This window comes from Schistocerca nitens, chromosome 1 (assembly GCF_023898315.1).
Source record: "Schistocerca nitens isolate TAMUIC-IGC-003100 chromosome 1, iqSchNite1.1, whole genome shotgun sequence".
In the NCBI taxonomy this organism is placed as follows: domain Eukaryota; kingdom Metazoa; phylum Arthropoda; class Insecta; order Orthoptera; family Acrididae; genus Schistocerca; species Schistocerca nitens.
Window position 1 is genome coordinate 642,854,056 of NC_064614.1, and position 27,227 is coordinate 642,881,282.

Here is a 27,227-nt window from a genome sequence, read left to right on the forward strand (position 1 = left end):
CTCCTTGATATCCTTTTGTCACTTTTTGAACTCTGTGACATCAAAGTCAAACCACATGTATTCTCAGGCCACTATGCATCCCCTAAGGTTCCTGCTACAAAACATGACTCCTGCATTCACCTACTGCTATTTACTCCAGCCCATTACTGAAAATCCTACATCAAAGGCATTGCAACAAGCAAAACAAAAGACCAAAGTGACAACTTAATGAAGGTAAATAGATGAACATCCGAAAATGTGGAGAAGTGACATGGAAGACCATAATGCATGTTATAGTCTAAAGAACACCTTTGTTCAACAGTGGATGTCAAATGAATGGCTGATAATAACAAAAGTTAAATTCATAGCAGTTGACAATAACAACACTCTTAGGCATAAGGATTGTTACAAAATAATTACACTTAATTGTGGGTCTCAATGCCAGTTTTATTGATATAATCTCAATAAACATACAATTTCCTAGCAAAAATATGTTTTCGTATTCCATGTGACTATAAATGTAAGGTGACACTTCAATTTATATGTACTTGTACATCTCAAAGATACAGTGACATTGGTTAGTGTTGAATGTCATCATGCCACAAACTTCTTCACTGTTCTCCCTACATTTCAAGAGCCAGTAGGCATCAAATTTAAAGTACATCATGTCAAGTCACGTTACATCACTAGAATTTGACTCATCACGCTTACGAAAGAAACCCTTTTCTGTTTTACACTCCCGGATTGTAACAGTCTTCAGATTGACTGTGACATCAGTGATGAATACCTGATCCGCCACTGGATTCACTGTTTGCCAATAGCGAGCACTTGGAATAACAGGTGCACGGGATGCCTTTACGCTTTGCTCTTCTGCTGTATTCCCAGGGCCCTCTGTTGATATTTCTGTGATTGGTGAGACGTGGCTGCTGCCTGTGTCTGTCTGGGAGTCTGCATTTTTCTGAAAAAAGGATAAAAATTTCGTGAGTAATTTTCTGTTAGAACTCTCACCAAAAAATTATCAGAGCTCAGCATGTGAATTCCATTACTACTTGGCTCACCATGTATCCTCACCAAGTCTTACTAAAAACAATAACAATGTATTAAAGGAATTGTGAACTCATATTCTACCATGGCAGATATTAAATATAAACCTAAAAAAACAGTTATTTATCTTGAGCAATTTGAACACGGAACACTCACAAAATCTAGTTAGAGGATGGCAGATATCTAAGTATGTGTTTTTCACCCATGGAGATTGTTTAAAACACCCATCTTTGACCAATACTTGAATATTATACATTTGCCTGGCACCCTTACCAATTTGTTTTCTGTTAATCCAGAGTCAAAATTTGAGGGACAGCTGTACAAGAGCATTGCTCAGTTGCTAAAACTTCTGTGGGATACAGCATGAGAAATCTACTGGCATCCATGTTTTATTGAAAGTCGAGAATCTTATTACTTGTTTTCATGAGTATGGGCATAAAATTACACACATTTGGACATAAACAAAGGTACTGGCAACTTTCTTCTCACACACCAATCACAAAGGAACAAAATGGGTGAAACATTATTCTGGTGCACCAGGTACTCTTCACCATGTAATACTGAGTGGCTTGTAGTGTAAAAAGGTAATGTTCAAAACACACACACAATCTAATGCAATGTGTAATGAACTAAATTTACAATTTGCAACAAATTTTCCTCGAATGTTCAGATCAAATAAGTCTACAGTTGGAAAATCAATTTCATTGCTGTACTACCCCACAGGAGATAAATTTGACGTTCCCATCCTTTCAAGTACCACAGTAGTCTTGTTATTCTTGCTTCAACATTCTTATTTAAATTCCTTTTTTTTTTTTTACTAACATAATGATAATTCTTATTTCAGCCCACTTCCTCATACCAACAATTGGTTCTCACTGCAAACTTCTGTTACACAGCATGGAATTTTATTAGGGTGAATAATTGTATCTATTTACAGTCTCTTGCTGTTTTGTCCAATTACTTGTTATAAAACAGAACCATTCTTGACAAATGAGGGAATTGATAGTAATGGCACAAGGTGATTGTTTGGAATTTTACAAGCTCACTCCAAAACCAATGGATGGTTCATAAGCAACAATTTCATGTCCTCACATCATAGGACACTATTGTGATTTGGATTTAGACATATAAGAAACTGATAATTTTTTTTTTCTTCCAGGAAATAATGTTCAATCATAACACTTTGTAACACAGTTACTTGGATAAATTAAAAATGTTTTATTGTAAGTTTCATCTGTAGTGAGAAAACTCATACTAGACAAACAGATAACAACAAAGATTCTGAGGCAGGTGAGCATGCTGGAGGTAGTTGGAATCAAGCAACAAGCTCGGCAACAATTCAATCTACTTCACCTTCCCTTACACAATTCCACATTCATTCTGAAGCAGTGTGATTTTTCTGCCAGTAAAAGTTCAACTTCCCTAGAGTCTCTCATACTTCCCAAATGTTTCCACAGAAACTATTTTTCGTGAGAATTTCATATCTTCCCAACAAGATGACACCCTTATGAACATGTGATCTTCACTCATGCTGAAAATATCAATTACCAAATTATGCATTTCTACAGACTTCACATCAAAATAAAAATGTAAATACAAATGTCATGCAGCACTATTGGCTGGGACATCCCACGGGTTGGATTCAGCCGCCTACAGAAAGGGTGTTCATCCATTGTGCTCATTGACACCTTTCCTTGCAGATATATGAGATATGTGTTATGTATGTACCTTTGGAGTGTAGGTGAGTGTAACAGATGTGGGTACACAGCAGTGTCATAATTGTGCTGTATGACGACAAAGGTGATTACAAGAGGGCCGCCAAGCTTAATGCTGCCCCAGTGGCTCATGCCCTGACTTCATGAGACACTGTAGAGTTGTTTGGAATTTAATCCAGGACATTGGTGTAAATACTGGTGATCAGGAGCTTTACACCACCGCCACTCCTCTCCTTGCTGATCAAATAATGGCAGTGGAAATTTCTTCCACCATCAGGATTTGACCCAGTTTACCACTGAGTTGAGAGCACCGCCACACATGCATGCATTTGCAATTTTGGCTATGGGGGCTACCTCAAGTTATATTTTTTCAACAATTCGGGATGTTTTGATACTCTGCGGATCAGAGCCGTGCATCGCACCACATTTTCCTGCCTGAGTCTGACCGCTCTGTCCTGTTGCCCACACGATTGGTAGTCAAGCTCAACTGCACTGGAGACAGAGTGCATGAGACACAATGCACCATGAGGCCTGTGACTCGTCAGGGTACCCGGCTGAGCCGGGAGGCAACAGGCAACACCACGCAGCACTGGTAAGGAGGGATTGACTGACCTCACCCTGTGGAATTCCTTTCTGAATTGTTTGCACTTCTTTAAGATTTGTGAAGGTTTGATATGATAGGAATAGAATGTAACACAAAAAAGTACTTATAGTCCAAATGCTTTGTATTCACCCATACCACATCAAAATGGCTGCTGACGCTTTTGCACAATGGGTAGATCTAGCACGCAATATTAAAGTACTTTACCCTTTTCTGTTAATTTACAAGTTTCCATTACAGGACTGACTGGCTCAACCCTTCCTCAGAATTCATTGGGGACGATCCGCCTGCTTTGCATGTGACATAATTTTGAAATTAGGAGCCACAGAAAGTAAAGATGGACAGTTTCAAATTACTTTCACTGTGAAGTTAGCTTATCGGTGACAAAGGTATATTTTCCATAACTTAGTCACTGGAAGTTTCTAGTAGCTTCTCGTTTCAGTTCACACTTTATGTGCATTCAATTTTTATTGTCTTTCCCAACTGATTGCGAATCAAGTTGTAATTACTACATACAGCAGGGAAATAAGTGTTTGAAATTTTCCCAAATGTCTTCAAATTTTCTTTAATTTTATTGAAATTTGGCATATTTCCCAAACTGTGAGGCTTTCAATCAACAATTCATATAGTCTTGCACATTACACAGGTTTGTGTTTGGTCCATGAAGTAATAAATTTCAACGGATGATATTTCTGTCAAATAAGCTGCAGTTGGAAGCCAGACTTTTCCCACAGCAAGGTGTACAATACGAGAACTATTCTGCTGTTATATAGCCATCTTACATCCATGTTACCCAATAAAAACTTTTAAATAATTAGTTTAGGGACCTAGAAACGACTGAGGCTCTGACCCCGCCACAGCCGCAGTGGTCCACAACCCCATGACGACTATCGCAGTCCACTTCACCGCTCCACCACCCCACACTGAACCACTCTTTCAGGGTTATTGTGCGGTTCCTATAGAACGCATTTGGGATGTTTTGGAATGCCGACTTTGTGCCAGGCCTCACTGACTGACAACGATACCTCTCCTCAGTGCAGCACTTCATGAAGAATGGGCTGCCATTCCCCAAGAAACCTGACTGAACGTACACCTGCGAGAGTGAAAGCTGTCATTAAGGCTAAGGGTGGGCCAACACTATACTGAATTCCAGCATTACCGATGAAGGGCGCCACGAACTTTTAAGTCATTTTCAACCGGGTGTTCAGATACTTTTGATCACATAGTGTAACAGCAACCAGTTTCTAAGCTTCGATAATTATATGAATATTATTCAATATAAATTAACACACTTTTAAATATAAAGTATTTTATTTTATAAGTTTGTGATTTAAAACTCAATAAAACTAAATTTTAATGCTAGGTTAAAAACATAGAATTTCTTGAGATTTTATGAAATTCCGTAGTTTTTCCTTATAAAATGTATGCCCTAAGAATTACAGGTTTTTCAAAAGAATTGCCACCCTGTCAACTAGCATTTATGGTTCTGAAAATAGTATCCTTTCATTAAGGCACTATAAGAAAAATTTGTGAATTTTGTGTTGGAGAGTGAAACATGAGAACTTCGTGCTGGACTGGAACATGAAGCCAGACCCAGAACCTTGCCTGCAAATGGCAATGCTCTGACCTATCAACCACCACCCACAGCTCACTTATTACAGTTGTGACAGTGCCCTGCACACTGTTCTAATGTACCATGAAGTTTCAAAACAGTGCAAGCTCCACTGCACAGTGAAACATTCACTCTGGAAATAGCTGTATTTTAGCAGCAGTCTGATGACTTCAAAACTGGCCACTGCGTAGGAATGAATGTGTGAGTTAGTGTATTACTGTAGCACATCTATGAAATTTGTGCATTCAGTTATGTCCATATTACACCCATGCAATATAAGATTTGTCAAGAACAGCAAGTTTGCTGTTGCCACTCACATGATATCATGACTGGAATGATCTTTTAAAGGATTTTTTGTTTAGTTCGAAATTATTTTTTTGCCTTCTCAACCTTCCATTTTGTTGGCACGACTTATTTCAATGTTTTGATTACTAGTATGAATTCTCAAGGTTCTGACTGGCAGCAAATTTGATAAAAAATGTATGAGAAGACAGTGATAAATGGGCATTAACAAGTTCATCTTCATAATCAGTCTTTACTGGTTTGTGTTCTATATACTTTAAAAGAACGGAACCATTTACATTTTACATGTGTGTCCAAGAAGTTATAAAGAATCTGTAACAAAATTGAACGTACATTTTGTTTACTGATTTGTTATTGAAATTAAACCTCACTAAATTTCAGTACAAAAGCAACTGTATTTTGATAGAATTATAACCTGTTTTGACATTTCATTAAAATATATTGTAGCACGACTACCATAAAAAATTGCAAGTATATTATATACAGCACTATGCATCCTAAAGTCGACCCACAGCCACCACTACTCGGTGTTACATTTTATTGCAAAAGGGCAAGAATGTGACGAGCAAAATTTATGTCACCAGATTCTATGGGCTTGACAGTACTATAGCTAAATCAGAATTACTTCATGACTGACAGATGAGTGTTGAGGGGTAGTATCAGTGTGCAGCCAGCCATGCATGGAAGAAAACACTGCACCCACCTAAAAACAAGGCAACACAGTGAACATGAGGCACTCAAGAGAGAAATACAGCTGGATGGTGGCTGTCACTCAACTTGCTGAAACATCAATCATAAAATTCTTTTAATTTTTGTATTATATTTCAGAAGCATCATAGTAAGGTAGATAACTACAAATAAAAAGATCTGTATCTCAAATGCTACACCTTTCTACAGAAAGCTTCTTGTAACTACTTATCACAACCATTCTCCTATGCAGCATCCTCCCCTCTTTGCCCCTGCAACCTATCATTTCACTGCTTCCTTTAGTACACTACGGGACTTCAACTCACGATGCCAATGCTCTTATTCAGTTGCCTTCACAACTTATGGGACTCTCCCACAACATTCTTGTATAACTGAGGAATGAATCATTTCTCTGCTAAACCAGTATTACACTGATTACAACTCAAATATACTGACCAAAGTATTTACAGTTGGAACATTAAAATGAGTAGTACAGTGTAATCTCAGTATGTAGTACATCCATTTTTTTGAAGTCCCACTCTCAGCTGCATTAAACCCATGTTAAACGACTTTATTATACAATCCACACCCCCCCCCCCCCCCCCAAAAAAAAAAATTAACATGTTCAAATTTTGTGGTATCAGTTCTGCCAGGCGACTGCAACTTTTGCCAACAAGAGTTCTGTGAATAATGCGAGTAGGATGTTTGCAGCGCACAGTGCTGGTCACTGACAGTAACTTTGGCAGCGTGCAGACTTTTGCTATGACAGAAATGACGTGCAGAAGTAGTTCTCATAGGGTTAACAATGACTTCTCACTTCTACTGACAAGTAACAATCAGAAGCAGGGGCAGTGGTCAAGCAATAAACATAATATTTATTAGCATGTAACTAATTTGCTGGTGTTCTATGTTTATGTTTAGCATTTGATCGACTTTCAGTCGTGTGTGTGTGTGTGTGTGTGTGTGTGTGTGTGTGTGTGTGTGTGTGTGTGTGTGTGTGTGTGTTTTGAACCTAGTAACAAACAAAGAAAAGCAGAACATGAGACAAAAATTCGCACATGAAGTGTGCTGATGTTGTACGAAAACTGAACACTCCTCCATCAGCATTAAATACAAAATTGAGCAAACAAAAAAATAATTGAAGCTGCACTTTCGGAAGTAGGAAACGAGAAACAAAAGTCAGTTTCCAAAACATGCTAATGTGCAACTAAGCTTGACAAATGAACTTGTACTCTGAATATTTCAAGTGATGTTACTGTTGTACATGCCAAGGCAAAATACTTGGAACAAGAGGTGGGACTCAAAAGGTTTCAAAGCATACAATGCTTGGAAAAACTGGCATTTAGTGTATAATTGTGTTCAACGAGAGGCTTGAAGCCTAAACATTGACACTGTTCAGTCACGGAAATATATACACACAAAGATGATGTGACTTACCAAACGAAAGCGCTGGCAGGTCGATAGACACACAAACATACACACAAAATTCAAGCTTTCGCAACAAACGGTTGCTTCATCAGGAAAGAGGGAAGGAGAGGGAAAGACAAAAGGGTGTGGGTTTTAAGGGAGAGGGTAAGGAGTCATTCCAATCCCGGGAGCGGAAAGACTTACCTTAGGGGGAAAAAAGGACAGGTATACACTCGCACACACCCATATCCATCCGCACATACACAGGCACAAGCAGACATTTGTAAAGGCAAAGAGTTTGGGCAGAGATGTCAGTCGAGGCGGAAGTACAGAGGCAAAGATGTTGTTGAAAGACAGGTGAGCTATGAGCGGCGGCAACTTGAAATTAGCGGAGGTTGAGGCCTGGCGGATAACGAGAAGAGAGGATATACTGAAGGGCAAGTTCCCATCTCCGGAGTTCTGACAGGTTGGTGTTTGTGGGAAGTAACCAGATAACCCGGATGGTGTAACACTGTGCCAAGATGTGCTGGCCGTGCACCAAGGCATGTTTAACCACAGGGTGATCCTCATTACCGACAAACACTGTCTGCCTGTGTCCATTCATGCGAATGGACAGTTTGTTGCTGGTCATTCCCACATAGAAAGCTTCACAGTGTAGGCAGGTCAGTTGGTAAATCACGTGGGTGCTTTCGCACGTGGCTCTGCCTTTGATCGTGTACACCTTCCGGGTTACAGGACTGGAGTAGTTGGTGGTGGGAGGGTGCATGGGACAGGTTTTACACCGGGAGCGGTTACAAGGGTAGGAGCCAGAGGGTAGGGAAGGTGGTTTGGGGATTTCATAGGGATGAACTAAGAGGTTACGAAGGTTAGGTGGACGGTGGAAAGACACTCTTGGTGGAGTGGGGAGGATTTCGTGAAGGATGGATCTCATTTCAGGACAGGATTTGAGGAAGTCGTATCCCTGCTGGAGAGCAACATTCAGAGACTGATCCAGTCCCGGAAAGTATCCTGTCACAAGTGGGGCACTTTTGTGGTTCCTCTGTGGGAGGTTCTGGGTTTGAGGGGATGAGGAAGTGGCTCTGGTTATTTGCTTCTGTACTAGGTCGGGAGGGTAGTTGGGGGATGCAAAAGCTGTTTTCAGGTTGTTGGTGTAATGGTTCAGGGATTCCGGACTGGAGCAGATTTGTTTGCCACGAAGACCTAGGCTGTAGGGAAGGGATTGTTTGATGTGGAATGGGTGGCAGCTGTCATAATGGAGGTACTGTTGCTTGTTGGTGGGTTTGATGTGGACGGACGTGTGAAGCTGGCCATTGGACAGATGGAGGTCAACGTCAAGGAAAGTGGCATGGGATTTGGAGTAGGACCAGGTGAATCTGATGGAACCAAAGGAGTTGAGGTTGGAGAGGAAATTCTGGAGTTCTTCTTCACTGTGAGTCCAGATCATGAAGATGTCATCAATAAATCTGTACCAAACTTTGGGTTGGCAGGCCTGGGTAACCAAGAAGGCTTCCTCTAAGCGACCCATGAATAGGTTGGCGTACGAGGGGGCCATCCTGGTACCCATGGCTGTTCCCTTTAATTGTTGGTATGTCTGGCCTCCAAAAGGGAAGAAGTTGTGGGTCAGAAAGAGGTTTTAGGTAGGGTGGCAGGTGATCAGCATGGTCCTACTCCAAATCCCATGCCACTTTCCTATACGTTGACCTCCATCTGTCCAATGGCCAGCTTCACACGTCCGTCCACATCAAACCCACCAACAAGCAACAGTACCTCCATTATGACAGCTGCCACCCATTCCACATCAAACGGTCCCTTCCTTACAGCCTAGGTCTTCGTGGCAAACAAATCTGCTCCAGTCCGAAATCCCTGAACCATTACACCAACAACCTGAAAACAGCTTTCGCATCCCGCAACTACCCTCCCGACCTGGTACAGAAGCAAATAACCAGAGCCACTTCCTCATCCCCTCAAACCCAGAACCTCCCACAGAGGAACCACAAAAGTGCCCCACTTGTGACAGGATACTTTCCGGGACTGGATCAGATTCTGAATGTGGCTCTCCAGCAGGGATACGATTTCCTCAAATCCTGTCCTGAAATGAGATCCATCCTTCACGAAATCCTCCCCACTCCACCAAGAGTGTCTTTCCGCTGTCCACCTAACCTTCGTAACCTCTTAGTTCATCCCTATGAAATCCCCAAACCACCTTCCCTACCCTCTGGCTCCTACCCTTGTAACCGCCCCTGGTGTAAAACCTGTCCCATGCACCCTCCCACCACCACCTACTCCAGTCCTGTAACCCGGAAGGTGTACACGATCAAAGGCAGAGCCACGTGTGAAAGCACCCACGTGATTTACCAACTGACCTGCCTACACTGTGAAGCTTTCTATGTGGGAATGACCAACAAACTGTCCATTCACATGAATGGACACAGGCAGACAGTGTTTGTTGGTAATGAGGATCACCCTGTGGCTAAACATGCCTTGGTGCACAGCCAGCACATCTTGGCACAGTGTTACACCATCCGGGTTATCTGGATGCTTCCCACTAACACCAACCTGTCAGAACTCCGGAGATGGGAACAGTACATCCTCTCTTCTCGTTATCCGCCAAGCCTCAACCTCTGCTAATTTCAAGTTGCCGCCGCTCATACCTCACCTGTCTTTCAACAACATCTTTGCCTATGTACTTCCGCCTCGACTGACATCACTGCCCAAACTCTTTGCCTTTAAAAATGTCTGCTTGTGTCTGTGTATGTGCGGATGGATATGGGTGTGTATGTGAGTGTATACCTGTCCTTTTTTCCCCCCTAAAGTAAGTCTTTCCGCTCCCGGGATTGGAATGACTCCTTACCCTCTCCCTTAAAACCCACATCCTTTCGTCTTTCCCTCTCCTTCCCTCTTTCCTGATGAAGCAACCATTGCGTGCGAAAGTTTGAATTTTGTGTGTATGTTTGTGTTTGTGTGTCTATCGACCTGCCAGCGCTTTCGTTTGGTAAGTCACATCATCTTTGTTTTTAGATATATTTTTCCCACGTGGAATGTTTCCCTATATATATATATATATATTAAAAACAAAGATTCCATGACTTACCAAATGGGAAAGTGCTGGTACATAGGAACAATAAAAAAACACACACAAAAAACTTCAAGCTTTCGCAACCCACGGTTGCTTCGTCAGGAAAGAGGGAAGGAGAGGGAAAGATGAAAGGATGTGGGTTTTAAGGGAGAGGGTAAGAGTCATTCCAATCCCGGGAGCGGAAAGACTTACCTTAGGGGGAAAAAAGGTCAGGTATACACTCGCACGCACACACATATCCATCAATCACAATGACATACACCCCCAAAGATGCTTTTAATGCGAACTAAAAAAGGTGGAAAAATAAGGCTTTATTTTTCCACCTTCTGCTCCACAAAACTCTCAGGTTCATAGGAGAGAGATGCCACAACACAAAATTTAAGTCAAGAGAAGCTAACTGTCTTACTGCATATTAATGAGAATGTGACGGGTCCACAATGATTTAAAAATGTGCAGACATCTCCATGAAGATATGCATAACAGGTCTGACGTTCCTGGGATGCAAGGATGGGCCTTAGAAATAGGAAATTCATCCATTTTATGGACCACTGTGCAGTGCATCCCTAAGATACATCACATCTGTGTATATGTTTTTTCTTCCAAATTGTACAAGCCACCTTCAGCCTGAAACGAAACTACAGTAAGATTCTTGTACAGAAGAGGTCGGCCTGTCTTCACACTATATTGAGAAAGATAATGATTTGGATACTACGCATTTTGTAAGAAGTGCCTGGGATTTCGTGCAAGAAAGCGCAATCTGAAACTGCTTGAAGGACAGTGGTTTTCAGCAGAAACTTACAAAAGACATCATGCCATAAATCAAAGGAATTGCAGCTGAACAATAGCAGCAAATACTGGGCAAGAAGAAAACACTTTGCTATGCCTCCCACGGGGAGATGCTCGATAAGAAATAATAAGACACAGGTAATCAAGAAAAAGGGGTTATTATGACCACAGTAGAGAGATTTAATCACAAAGGAAACTCTTCTCAACAAAAAGATGCAACTCCTCAGGCACTAACTAGCATACACCGTATACCTTAAAATGATCATATTCTTCGATTGGCCGGTGCTAGGAAAAATCTACATTGTTTATCACCTTCCCTGAGTAAGGAACGAGTGCTAGCCGCTCAAAGAATGTGACCTTTTATCATACTCATTTGTAGTGTTTCTGGTGCAGTTAGGCAGGGTTCTTTTTAGACTAGTTTTATCAACTTTGGAAGTTATTTTCAGCCACTTTACTTGTCATAGAGAAAAACTGTAAGTGTGGATTCATAACTTACCATACCTTAATTATACTTATTTTGTAACATTAGTGTAACTCAGCCCCGCTTCATAAGTAAAAATATACATCATACGCAAGGTTAAAGTTTTGGATGCTAGAGGCTATACTGCACATCACGTGACTTTCCTACACTCCAACTGGCTGACAGCAGAAGTGTATATGATTGACATTCTAGGTTTGGCCGATGTCACTGTATGTAACATATTTTTGCTTCTTGTATACTAACAAATAATTTTGAGAGCTTTTGAGAGTGACACCTTGAACATGTTCTCAAAAAGGTATATTTTGAATTACAATTTATTGAGATAGTGTGGCGTGAAGAGACTGCATATTGCCTCAAATCCCACAATATGGTACCTTTAATTCTGCACTTCCACCACATGATTTTTTTTTTTTTTCATCAGCAAATCAGCTATTTTTCAATAGTATTTTTCCTGCTAATGACATTCAAAAGACTGCGGTCCCTTCAAAAATGTGCTAATGAGATTCCACTGTACACTATAATGCAAACTGATGGACTGCTTGTAGAAACAGTAAGTTTATATGCTGATAAATAAAGTAATGTTAAGGCCTGTGAAAGTTTCCTACTTACCACATTGTTCACCTGAGCTGGTGAGAGCTCTGGTGCAATGAGGGTGGTGACTCCCACCTTCGGACTTGGTGGAGTAATCAGTGTTGGAGGAGGCGGTGAACCAGAGGCAGGTGGGGCCTGACCAGCACATGGGGAGCCCTGTGATGCCCTTCTGGCAGAAATAGGCTGTGGCTGTGAAGTCAAAATATTACACAATAACTAACAACTCAAAATTACATGTTTTATTATGTACTAATGTGCAACACCACAAGATATTTCTGTAAGTGTGAAATGTATCAAATCTTATTCCTGTCTAATTCTTATTCCCATCTAATAATACACTAATCGGTGTAAACATTAATAATACAAAAGTTAAGATCTGTTCCCAGCGCAAAAGAGACACTTGCAGGAATGTCATGCTAGCTGCAATAATAACTGCAATATATAATGAAAACTATTGTCATAATTCTAGGGAAAATCCTGTTAACAATTACTTCAACTAATCTATGACATTTCAAATACAGCAAACCCCTGATTATCACAGGGCAAATTATCTAATGTGCCCAATATCCTTGCATACTTTGGCAACTACTGATACAATAAAAAAGCCTGTAGTATTATGGTACAACTAGCACGAATTCTATTGTTTGGAATATGCTATTAAACTTCTTCTGAGACCAGAAAATGCAAATCATCTACTCCTTGAAAGAAGAAAAGAACACAGTATTATGCAAGTGACTCGTCTGCCAGAAGACGGTGGGAGCCCCAATCCTTTTGTCAGACATCCCTGAATTATTTTTCTGTTGTTTCTCATTTTATCTTCAATAAATGGAGGGACTCTACTTTTGTAACACGTCCATGACCAATTTCTTGTCTTTATATTTGCTTAGACCTTTCCTAAAAGCTATACCCAAGAGTAAAAGAAAATGATTTAGGTTTTCTTCTGGATCAATCCCTTGCAGAATTCTTGCTCTTTGATGATGTGAAATGAAAGCATAATGTTAAATATTACCAGGAGGAATGCACTGTCGATCGCACTTCTCCAGCCACCAATAAGTCTCAATAACACTGTAGCTTCTAAAATGAATCACTGACAATGAGTGTTAACATAAGCCAAGTTTCTTGTTGTTGCTGAAGTTATGGACAGTTTACGCGTGCTAGCAAGTAGGCAGAAAAATGCAAATATGCTGTTTTAAATACTGAAAAGGAATTAGAAGTTCTAGATATGTTATAAAAGGATGAATTTACAGTAAAATTATCTCAGGTGTATTGGACAGGCAAATAAGTAGTGAAAGACTTAAATAAAAATAAAGCTGTTAAACTTTGCAACCAAAGCTGACAACCGCACTGGAATGCCTGAGAACTTCAAGTCTGCACAAAAACATAAGCAGCACTACACATTAACACTTCATTAGGGTAGTTTTAAACATCACTACTGGATTCCAGAAATTACTGCTCCGTGTGAGAAACTTAGTGTTATAAAGATGCAATTGATGCTTTTTGTAATGAATTCTTCAGTTATATCTAAGAGAACAATTTTCTCCTAAAATAGATTTACAACTCTGTTGAAACTGGTCTGTATTGGAAGGGGCATGCCCGCATGAGCTTAAGCGTCTAAGACTGAGGTGCATGTTACCTTTTTTCCCCCTAAGGTAAGACTTTCCACTCCCGGGATTGGAATGACTCCTTACCCTCTCCCTTAAAACCCACATCCTTTCGTCTTTCCCTCTCCTTCCCTCTTTCCTGACGAAGCAACCGTTGGTTGCGAAAGCTTGAATTTTGTGTGTGTGTTTGTGTGTCTATCAACATGCCAACGCTTTCGTTTGATAAGTTAATCATCTTTGTTTTTAGACATATATGTTCTATTAAAGATAGGCAAACTGTTCTTTTGCTTACAACAGAAATAATCACTCCTCCTCCTTTTTTCATACCTTTACCCCATATCTTTACATGGTTGGCATGTTAATTTAAGAATTTGGCAACGTAGTGGTGGAAGATGGCTGGACATCTTTCTTGTAGTCAAATACAAATAGCCACACATTATTGGCAATAGAGAAAAAAACCTCACACAGTGAAGGGAATAATGAACCTACCACTTCATTACATGGTGTCAACAAGGAACTTGGACAGCCGGTAGTATCTTCAGAGACTGATTCTCTGTTCATTCCTGCTGTGTGTAAGTATTTGGAGGGAAAAATATTACCTGAAAGAGCTGCTGCTTTACTGGATAACACACTTTGTCATCATACTGACGACGTACTTGTTTCAGTTGACAGAATGATTTTCATGAGGTACCTTCCATCCAGTGTTATGCCGTTTATACAACCAATGGAATAAGGTGTGGTCGCAGCTTTGAAACAAAGTTATCGGTTGAATCTCATGAAAGTGCAAGAAGGTTCATACATCCTGTTTTCGCAAATTCCTCATCGAGCTCAATGCGATCCGCAGCATTTGCAAGCACGGGAACAAACTGACAATACAGCAAAAGCTCACTTGCAGAAGAAAATTGCAACACACTCTGCTGAAAATGGTTTTGAAACAGTGAGGAATGTGACACTGCTGCTCATCTGACCAATTTTGTGAAACAAATTACAAGTTGCAAAAATGTAGATGACATAAACATCTGCAAGTCGTTAAATAATGATGTCTATGGACCAAGATTTGAGCAGTTAAGAGACAAAGTATGTTCTACAGAAACAGTGTATGAAAATGAAGCGATCGAGGAACACGTTATCAAGCACAGTGAAACAATGAAATATGTTGATCTGTTATTAGAAGATGCAGGACAAAACCACTTTCTTTGTGTCAAAGTTTTGAGTCTCTGGTAAGTGAGAACAACTGAATGACAAATAAACCAAATAAAATGGGATGGTTACTTTCTTGAAGTGAACTGAACCTAAGTGATTTGAAACACACAGTATGTTTTACGTATAATTTGTAGACAAATTGTCAGTTGCCAATGAGTAACGTGTAAATGGCACAGAGTGTTATTGAATGTGACATGTTTTGTAAACAGCATTTTCCAGCAAAAATGTGTGTGTTTTGATACATGTATGTTTTTTGGTTATACATCCAGTCTTCAGCCTCATTAAAACCAGGATAACAGGGAGCTTTTCTTAGCAAATGAAACATTAAGGAAACATTCATCATATAACTTTTTCAGTTCAACATGTTTTACGGGATTATGGAGTGTAGACAATAATGTAAAGGTTACTACAAAACATATCTGCAGATGCAGAGATGTATTTACCAACATGAGATCATAAACTACTTCCCATTAGACAGTAATGAATACTTCTGTGAGTCGACTTCAGAAATCCTACTGAGAAATGAGGCTCTTTCCACATGCAGTTCACTAACAGCTGTCTTTTGTTGTAGTTACTTAATGTGTACATAATGTTACACAGAAATTAAATTAAAAAATAGCATGTATGCTGTCATCTTGCAACATCTTCAAATATCAATTAAACAGAAAATCTCTTATTCTCTTCACTGAAGATTTTCTTAATTGTAAGTTAATGCTAAATGACACAGCAGTAACTGTGGACAATAAAAAAATCCTGAATTACAAAAGGCGCAGAATCCATGTTAAACTGTGAGTTCTCCTAAAACTGACTGGTTAAGTCAATTCAATGGTCAAAGGAAGGCAATGACATACCAACTACAACAAGGCGTGCTTAATAAAGCAATGTGGTGTTCAAATCCACCTTTGTTGGACAACAGCTTAACGTTTTACTTTTTTTAACTTGGGGAACAATGTGAAATATAATTTACTATGATTGAACATGTAGTGGTACTTCAGTATTTAGGTGCTTATATATCTGACTCACCACTGAAAGTAGAGGTATAATGTTTTCAGAAAATTTTGATTTGATTTGCTACACTGTTAATCCACTAGTGTTAGAATGAGTCATTATTTTTAATGTTAGTGGGTGTTAAAATATTGAAACTAAAAAAAATTTTTAAAAATGGGAGTAGATATCAGTAATCTGTTTAAGGGTCTTCCAGAGAAGCAGAATGAAAACAATAAACAGTTACTAAAATATGGCTAACAATGTAGGAAAAGAGAGGTACGAAATGAGAATGCACATAATTTAGATTGTTCGTGTAAGTATATCTGCCAGATGGAGAAAGATGTCAAGGACAAATCAGATATGAATAAGATTGTGAGTTTGAATGTAGATATAGTTACATTGAAGTATTCTTCCACTGACTCAGATATTTGTTACTGACAGACAAAACACAGGAGAGAGATGTGGCATCTATAAATTTATAAAATACAGTATCCGTGAATTAAATTCTAAATTTTCAGACATATAATAGTATAACCTAATAGCATGCTAAACGAAAAGACAGACAGAGGAAACACTGCATTTCTCAATACTCCCCTTCACATAAATTGAGCCAACAATGCATATTTAATGAGATCAAGGAATTTTCCAGCTTAAAACATTCAGTGTAGAAGGTAAATCTGAGGAGAGACTGTAATACCAGCAATATGGTTTAGGATATAATTTCTCAAGCTACAGATATCTTCAGTATATGAGTTGCTTAGTTTATATACAATTTGGTATGTTATCTGACCCCTAATCTAAGTCAATATGTTTGAAGATTTAAATAATCCCACAGACTGTTCTTTTCCTGTGTCTCACTCATCACATCATCTATCATTCCTTCTAAAATATCAATTTTGTAACTCATACTTGTAAAAAAAAATTGTAAATACTGCAACGGAAATTTTGTTTTTGTACAATTTCATGTAAATGCAGAGTCAAATTACGTCTTTAGAATTAGACAGCACGTTTTCACGTCTGTTTGCTGTGACAACAGGGTGTGTTAATGATGAAGCAATTTAGCACAAATTAAGCATGGAAAAATAGTGAAGACTTTTGTAAAATCCAGGTATTTAACAGCACTGCAGTATTATTCAGGTTAAAGCTCATAGAAATTCTTTCTCAACACAACTTCCTTCAGGTTTGATTGCTCCAACAGTCCACAATGAATACCACACACACACACACACACATATTTGACGGGTTCTATGAATACAATCTGTACAATTATATTCCACTGTGTCCATATGCAAAAATAAGTCGTTACTGATTTGTTAAATTTGTTGAAAATGTTTACGTCTAACAAAATGTGTGCATTAAACACATTATATGGTGCTGAACCCAAAGTTACAAAATGAGAACTGGTAATTAAAGTGGAACTGTAGCAATGTCCTCCTATGGATAACAACAGAGGAAGAAGTTACCTGGTATGATGCAGGTATTATCTAGCTTACTTGCTAAGAACTTTCGTAAAGAAGCAATGTCACAGTGATGTAAACTTTGCTTGGGTTGCAAATAATAACGAACCTAAGTTTAACTGCTGTGCACAGGACAACAAAAGTAAAAAACCAAATAACTAAAAAAAATGTTTAATGGTTAATTTGACCTTACTAAAGTACAAAGAAAACTACACGACTGTGTCTAATGTTGAACAATTCTTCAAATATAAGTGTGTGAATCACTAAATAAATAAGCTGTATGTAGATTAATGAAGATATTCAATTTTACATTACTACAGTAATTTGTAATATGTCAAATCTTTTAGCCTTGGTAGTACTAATATTTACTTCAACAATGTAGGAAAAAGTATTTACATCAAGCTTTTGGCCACAGCCTTTATCAGTAAAAGACACACACACATCATTCACACACACAAGCCAGCACACCTCATACACAAATGACCACCAACTAAAGCATCTTGGGCCAGAAATAAATAATCACATGGGATGCAAGCAGTAATGTGGAGTGAGCAGGGAAGAGGAAGGGATATTAGTTTATGGGTGGGGAGAGAGACGAACGCTGTCTGCTGGAGTGTGCAGGGACTAGACTCCCAACAGGCGCAGTGTCAGGAGGTTGTGGGACAGGCAGGTGGGTGGAAAAAAGGAGCAAAACAGGAGTGGAGCGGGAAAAGACGAGCAGATATGTCTGCATTGGGCTCCAAATAAACAGGGTGGGAGATGAGAATGGGGAGGAGGTGACAGGGCAGAGGTGGCAGACACTATTGGGTAGAGGGTGTGGGGACAGTATGTCACCGTAGGTTGAGGCCGGGATAAATATAGGAGCAGAGAATGTGTGGTAAGGATAGTTCCCATCTGCGCAGTTCAGAAAAGCTGATGGTGGAAGGAGGGAGCCATGGCTCAAGTAGTGAAGCAGCCATTGAAATCAAGTGTGTGATGTTCAGCAGCATGTTATGCCAGAGGGTTGTCTACTCTGCTCTTGGCCACAGTTTGACAGTGGCTGTTCATCCCGATCGACAGCTGATGGCTGCTTGGTGGCCCGGCCACTGATGGGGTAGGATAAACTTGTGACAAGACTGGAATAAGAAGTATTTGGTGGATGGACTGGGCAGGTTTTGCATCTGGGTCTTCCACAGGGCTATGATCCTTGTGGCTAGGAGTTGGGACTGGGAGTGGCATAGGGACAGGCTAGGATGTTGGGGAGGTTTGGTGGGCGACCGAACACCACTCTAGGAGGGGTGGGAAGTACCTCGGGTAGGATGTGTCTCACTTCAGGGCATGATGATAGGAAATCAAATCCCTGGTGAAGGATGTGGTTCAGTTGTTCCAGTCCGAGGTGGAAATGGGTGATGAAGGGGACACTCCTTTGTGGTGGTTCTTGGGAGTGGTGGGTGGATTGGAGATGTAAGGCAGGTAGGTGGGTTTAATGTGGACAGAGGTGTGGCAGGAGCCATCAAAGAGGAGGATATAAACATGTACCAACACTCCTGCCATAGTGGACTATTGCTCCATCTATAAGCACCATTTCAGAAAAGTATCCCTTTTCCTGGCTAAACCCTGTCCCACATCCTGTTCCTCAAATGCTACATAAACCATGAAATTCCTCCACACAGCTGTAATTTTTCCTCCTATCTATGTAATTATGTAGTTCTCAATTCGTTCGAGCAATCAATCATTCATAATAGGAAACAAAGTCATAGCTCAGTCACTCAAAATGATTCAGAAATTTTACTTGTTAGAATGAAATCAGGCGTTTTCATATTCCAGAAATGCCTGGCCCTCACAAACCTGGTACTGCAAAAACACATCTCCATGGCACAGGCATCCCAGAACCACCTCTGCTTCTTCCGCGAGATACTACTACTCTGCAATCCATACTCCATACATCACAACTCTGAAACTGAATCCATTGCTCCCCAGCGTAAGTGCATTCCAAACACCACCTCTGTAAGTTATCCAACCTACTGACATCCTACTGCCACATTGGAGCACCCCTATTCAACCTCTATTGTACCCACAATGTTCCTCTCGTCCACCTTCCTTAGCAGCTAAACCCTCCTAGATAACCTTTCCGACTTGCCACATAACCAAACTACCTACCAACTCATCACCAAATCCAGGGACCAAATGTTCCCATAACAGTGTTGTTAACTTTTCCACAAAAACCCTCAGCCCCACAGAAGTTTCAGTCTCACTCAAAGGACTCACCTTTAGCCCTACATCTAAATTTAACCATCCTAGACTCGTCAAAGATCTGCTCTCCTTTTCCCGATCCCTGCAATGGAAGCAGTTCTTTGCTGCCAATCCCTCCAGACAAACCCACCCTAATTTCAACATTGAACTCTGCCTCTTCCAGTTCATACCACCATCCAACCGTGATCTCCCCCCCCCCCCCCCCCTCCACCCAGCCACCCACTGGTCACCTTCCAGGGATTCCTTACCTCCTCACCATCCTTCCCCAGGTTCTTTCTTTAGGACACCAACTTTTCAGTAGATGAAAGTACAGCAATACAGAACCTCAAAACAAGTCCTGATCTGTTCATCCTACCTGCAGACAAAGGTTCCACCACTGTTGTTATGAGTTGCAGTGACTACCTAGCAGGAGCCTCCACTGATCACCTTAAACTGTGCCAGAGTGATTCCATCCCCGAAGTCCAACACAAACTCCAATTCCTACTTAAAGCCCCTAAGAAAATCTCCCACAAATCTATTTCCCTCCTCACCCCTATGACGGTGCACACCCACCTTCTACATGCTCCCCAAAATCCACAAATCCAACAATCCTAGTCCGCCCACTGCGGCTGGTTATTGTGCCCCCGCTGAAAGAATTTCAGCCCTCATTGACCAACACTTCCAACCAACTGCCTGTAATCTAGCCTCCCATGTCAGACACCAACCACTTCCTTCACCGACTCTCCGGTTACCTCCTGGATCCCTACTTATCATTGTTGATGCCACCTCCCTATACACCAACATCCCCCATGCCCATGGTCATACTGCCGCTAAAACTATCTTTCCCACGTGATTCATCTGAGATTTATTTCGTTATCTTTCTCACGTTCTCTGGACTCCAAATCCACAACCTCATATAATATTATTATGGCTCAAAATAAGAAATTAAACTCTTTGTTATTGAACTAGTGTGTGTAGTGTCTCTGTATGTCTGTGAAGGACAACATCAATCTCCAGAGCGGTGTAAACTACTCCCACAGCGTACGTAATTTTGTACACGTAGACAAGTTATTCTTGTGGTGTAGAAGCAGAATCCGACTCCAACGTCGCCTGTAAAATTCTTGAAATGTAAGAGAAAGAAAACTTCTATACGATCTTCTCAAATTGGGATACTGCCATTCACATTTGGTCATTCAATGATTGTCTGGGAGTGAAATGAGCTCGTTTTAGCAGAGAAAACTTTCTCTATGCTTTTGACTGTTTATTGAAGAAGGTTCTACAACAAACATCGACCACCAATTGTTCGAAGTCCTATACAAGCTCATCGTACATTACAGTTAATCACAGAATCTTTTGATCAAAAATAAATAAGCGAAATTACCTTTCAAAATGCACCAGACTGTATTATGACTGTTACTAAACTCCACATTAATGTTACATATCGCCTGTGAATCTCAAAAAATACAAATTATACAATATGGTGGCTAACCATGACTGTTTCATTGCACACGCTTTATACACGTCTTCTCGTTATCCTGTCTCGTAACAAAGACGTGTCATATACCGATTTTCTCACATTTCTCTGCTTGTCAAGGAATAAATATTTCACTCGTGCACGAGAAATGCGCCGCCTAGCGATGAACCAATAACAATAGGAAGGTCGTTGAACTTATCAGTTGATCAATTCATGACTCCTAACTGCTAGTATGGGCCATGGGATGTTATACTCATTCCTCAAACACCTTACTAACTTTATCCTAACCCACAACTACTTCGCATTTGAACGTAAGGTATATAAACAAATCTGTGGCACAGCCTTGGGCACCAGCATGGTACCCTCCTATGCCAACCTCTTGATGGGTGTTCCAGAGAAGACCTTCCTAGCCTCCTCAAACACCAAACCCCCAGCCTGGTCCAGGTTCATTGACGATATCTTCGTGATCTGGACTCGGAGCCAAGACACCTTATCTCCATTCCTTCCCAACCACAACATCTTCTCTACCATCCACTTCACACGGTCCTCACCAACCCTGCACGCCACCTCCCTAACAGCTCCATCCACACCTCTGCCCACATTAAAACCACCAACAGTACCTGCATTTTAACAGCTGTCATCCCTTTCACACCAAAAAATCCCTCCCATAGAGGTTGGCCAACTTGAGACAGTGTATCTGCAGTGACAAAAACTCCCTTGCTCCGATTTCTGAGGATCTCACCTAGGCTTTCAAAGACAGGCAGGCAGCCTCCTCCTCCTCCCCCCGACCTAGTCCGCAAATAGATCTTCCATACCAATTTCCCTCACACCCCCAATCCTCCGTGCATCCCCAAGAACCAGCCACAAAGGAATGTCCCCTTTATCACTCAATACCATTCTGGACAGGAATAACTGAACCACATCCATTGCCAGGGCTTTGATTACCAATCATCATGCCCTGAAAAGACTGACATCCTACCTGAGATACTTTGCATGTCCTTCGCCCAACCAATCTCCACAACACCCTAATCCATCCCTAAGTCACTCCCAATCCCGACCCCTTGCCACAAGGATCATATCCCTGTGGAAGACCCTGATGCAAAACCTGCCCAATCCACCCACCCGAACTTCCTATTCCAGTCCTGTCACAGGTCTATCCTATCCCATCAGGGGTCGAGCCACCTGTGAAAGCTGCCGTGCCATCTAACAGCTCTGCTGTGATCATTGCACAGCCTTCTACGAGGGCCGTTCAGAAAGTAACCTCCGGTTGATTTAAAAAAATACACCAAGTTAAATAAAAATATTTTAATATATACATCTTACAACTACATCTTTGCACTATTTTTCTACATAGTCTCCATAGCGATTGAGGCACTTATCGTATCTCTTCACAAGCTTTGAAATTCCTTCTGCATAAAAATCACCCGCTTGTGCCTGGAGCCAGCCTGTGACCGCATCTTTGAGCTCTTCGTCGTCATCAAACCGTACAAGAGAGTCTTAGAAATCTGTGGAAAACCAGTAGACGACTCCGACATTGAGAAACGTCGATTTTCACGAACTTTTGCATCAACTGTCTGAACGAGTTCGTCAGTCACCAATGATGGTCTACCACTCCTCTCTTCATCATGAACGTTTTCTCGTCCACTTTTAAATAAACGTACCCATTCACGGACAACTCCTTCACTCATAACTCTTGGTCCGTACACGGCACAAAGCTCACGATGAATAGCTGCTGCAGAATATACTTTGGCTGTAAAAAACCTTATGACAGCACGCACTTCACATTTGGCGGGGTTTTCTATTGCAGCACACATTTCAAACTGCCACAAAAACTAAACTAGCGCAGGTACGACGATCACTCGACCACGGCTTGATGCCGACTGACCTGTTGAGTGCGTGAACGCACAGATGGTGTCACTACTCCCCCCACAACCCGCACTGTGACCAATCGGAGGTTACTTTCTGAACCGCCCTCGTATATTGGTATGATTATCAGCCATCAAACTGTTGCCAAGAGCAAAGTAGACCACCCTGCGGTACAGCATGCAGCTGAACATAACACACTTGATATCAATGGCTGCTTCACTGCCCAAGCCATCACGGTCCTTCCCTATACCACCAGCTTCGCTGAACTGCGCTGATGGGAGTTATCCTTACAGCACATTCTCCGCTCCAGTTATTATCCCGGATTCAACCTACAGTAATGTACTGTCCTCACACCATCTACCCAACATTTTCCACCCCCTCTGTCCTGTCACCTACTCCCTATTCTCGCCTCCCACCCCGTTTACTTGGAGCCCTCTGTCCAACGCATCCGCCTGTCTTTCCCTGCTCCTTTCCTTTCTTCCCCACCTCCCTGTCCCATATCTCTTGACCCTGTGCCTATTGGCAGTATAGTCCCTACACACTCGCACCAGATAGCATTCATTTCTACCCCATTCTGCACACTAACATCCCTTCCCTACCTCCTTCAGATTGCTGCTTGCATCCCACCTGATAGTTGCATTCCAGACCAAGATCCTGGAGTTGGCAGTTATGTGTACACGAGATGGACTTGTGTGTGAACGACGAAGGCTGTGGCCGTATGTTTTAATTGTGCCTGTCTGCAACATGATGTGTCTTCTTTATGGTAAGTAGCAATCTGTCTTTTCCTACATTGTTGATATTCCTATCAAGAGTTTCCATTGTTCAAAATTTACTTCAGTGTGCTGATTGTTCAAAATTTACTTCAGTGTGCTGCAACAACAAGAAAAATTTTTACTTATTATGTGTATATAGTATAGTAGAAAGAAAACATTAAATTTGTAGGTGATTTAGGGGTATACAGGATGCAAAATTAAGTGCCAGAGCTGCCACTACTGCCAGCAACCAAGCTATAAACTGGTTGGCCATCGAGCTGGACTTAGCTTGGATCACAGATATATGTATGTCACTCCACAATGATTCAACTCTGCGCCAGAGTTCAACAATCATAGTGGCTGGCAAATTGTGGCATTCCAGTCTCTTGGCAAACCAGAACCAGATTATTTCAGTAGATGAGAGCTCTGGAGAATGTGCTCGCTAAGGCAATTGTCAAACCAAGGTCAGACAGCGAGGGAACCTTATGACACAGATCTAAAGATAGATCACAGTTACACGTCATAACAAGCCAGAAACGTAACGCAACAGCAAACTAAAGCATCACGCCAGGTGCTGGGCCTTTATGATGTCGACGAATACAGTCTTGGCAACAGTTGTTCTACTCGGAGCCTCCACACACAGAAATGTTCTTTGTGGTACTGAAAGCTATCTTAAACCGCAACACGATGCTGTCCTCTTGTCATCTGGTGCACCACTGTTGGTGCGCCTCTTTTTGGTGGTGTGTGAATCACAAACCTAGACATGAAACAGAATAGCTGAAAGGCCTGGCAACTTCTTAAAAACATCAATAATGACCCCTCATCTAATACACAAAATTTGTATAAGGTCACACCAAATCAAATAGCAAATCAACTTCTACTTAATGGTAAAACCAATAGGAAGCACCCAAGAAAGAAACTACAGAGAGGCACTCAAGAAAAAGACCACCTAGGCACCCCTTTTACTCTGAAAGAATTAGAAGATTCCATCTCCATAATGAAAATTAATAAAGCCGCTGGCCTAGATGATCTACGCCCAGAACAAATAAAAATGTTCGGACCTGTTACCAGACGGTGGTTACTAGATATGATGAACAAATGTGTTCTTGAAATGAAAATCCCCAAGACTTGGCAGAAGGCAAATATAGTAGCTATACCAAAACCTGGAAAAAAAACCCACAGACCCTAAAAATTTTCGGCCTATCTCCCTGCTTTGTCAGCTCTATAAAGTCTTAGAAAGAATGATCCTTAACCGCATCTCAGAACATGTAGACAAGAATATAATTAAAGAGCAAGCAGGATTCCGCACAGGAAGGTCATGCTGCGGACAAATCCTCAACCTTACACAGTACATAGAAGATGGATACGAGCGGAAACAAATTACAGGTGCAGCCTTTATCGACCTTACAGCAGCTTACAACACCATAAACCACAGTAAGTTAATATCAAAAATACATAACACCACAAAAGACTACCGACTGGCGCAATTCATCCAGTGCCTGTTGCACAATAGACAGTATTTTGTCACGCTGCAGTCGAAGAAGAGCCAATGGCAGACCCAGAAAAACGGCCTACCTCAAGGTAGCGTCCTCGCTCCATTGCTGTATAATATTTATACCAATGATCAACCGATCAGCATGGATGCTCGCTCCTTCATCTATGCAGACGATACAGTCGTTGCCACCCAGGGGAAAACCTTTGAAGAGGTAGAAAGTAAATTAACTTTAGCGATTGAAAAGCTGGGTGACTATTATGATAATAATCACCTCAAGCCAAACCCAGCAAAAACCCAGGTCTGTGCTTTTCACCTACGTAATAAGGAAGCAAGGAGGAAACTCAACATAAGCTGGAAGGGACAACATCTATCTCACTGCGACACACCAAAATATCTTGGGATTAAACTTGACCGTGCTCTCACCTACAAGGAACACTGTTTGGCCACAAAGATGAAAGTGAGTGCCAGGCACAACATCATCCGCAAGCTAACAAATAGCAGATGGGGAGCGCAACCTACAGCTCTCCGCAGGTCAGCTTTAGCTTTATGTTTCTCCACTGCGGAGTACTCGGCACCCGTTTGGCAAAATTCCACCCACGTTGAACAAGTAAATATAGCATTGAATGAGACTGGACGCATCGTGACAGGATGCCTCCGCCCAACTCCCACAAAGCAGCTGTACCACCTCATGGGCATAGCCCCGCCAGACATCAGAAAAAGGACTGCCGCAGAAATCGAGAAACATAAACAGGAGACAGATCCCAGGCATCCAATGTTCAGATACAATCTTCAACCTCGCCGACTTAAATCAAGGAAGAGTTTCCTACGAACAACTGAAGCAACTCTTTTATCGCCTAGAGCACGACGAGAAGAGCTGTGGTACAATGTGGACCCAGGAAGACCAGGGAATAGCCCCAGGAAGAACCCACAGCTGGCTCTGAACTCCCATATACGACGTGGAAAGCCCTGAATAGACTACGAACAGGCGTATCAAGATGCAGAGCAAACTTGGAAAAATGGGGCTACATCAGTGCAGACGAGCCCTGCGAGTGCAGAGAACAGCAAGACCCATAACACCTACTGGTCTGCAGGAAACTAAACAACCCGTGTTCGACTCAAGACCTATTTGAAGCAAATGACAAGGCTATTCAAGCTGCAGTGTATTGGGCTTCATGTGGGATATGAAAATCGCTCTGTTTCGCATTCTTAGCGCTTATCATTATATGTTACATACTTTTCTATATTATTGTAGTTAATTTACCTTATAACCATGTATTATTGTATTATAACTGCTTCTCTTGCATTGTAATATAATTTTTTTTTTTTTGTAAAATGGTGATGTCTTGGATACGATAAATAAAATAAATTTGTTGGCGAGTTGTCTACAGAGGTACAATGCCCGAGCCATCAGTGATACCCATGCAGCTGGAAACAGTCTCGCACCATGGACACTGCAGCCAGGGATGTGATGCCACTGTCAATACTGTAGAACATGGGGAACCAGCTGAGCAAAACCTCTTGTACAGTCCTGGTCATAAATTGAGTTGATGGAGCAAACTCCTCAGTCCTTTGTATTCAAATGCCTTCAGCTGGACTTAACAAGCATATGAATGGTTTCTCTCCATGATGATCAGCATATTCCATGGACCTTGAAGTAGATCACTGAGTAAGGTTATTCAACGGGTAGCATACTAGGCTGACATTTGAAAAGTGTTAGTTCAAATCCCCATTTGCCCATAAAGATTTAAGTTTACTGTGGTTTCCCTAAATTTCTCAAGGCAAATGTGGGGTTATTTTTTTAAATCAGTGTCGACAATTTCCTTCCCTATCATCTCCCAATTTAAGATTGTGCTTTGTCGCTAACAATCTTGTAGTAAATGGGATGTTAATCTCGAACCT

General features: G+C 41.2%; 1 protein-coding gene across 1 annotated transcript in view; it reads right to left on the reverse strand.

Moving 5' to 3' along the window:
* Nucleotides 1-405: 405 nt before the first annotated feature.
* LOC126258200 (polycomb group protein Pc) overlaps nt 406-27,227 on the reverse strand; it is a 69,854-nt gene continuing 43,032 nt past the window's right edge. The window contains exons 7-8 of the mRNA XM_049955622.1: nt 12,301-12,471; nt 406-937 (exon numbers count right to left, since the gene is read on the reverse strand). Of these exons, the coding sequence (XP_049811579.1) occupies nt 653-937; nt 12,301-12,471 (456 nt within the window). The 3' untranslated portion in view covers nt 406-652. The remainder of the gene's footprint in view (nt 938-12,300; nt 12,472-27,227) is intronic.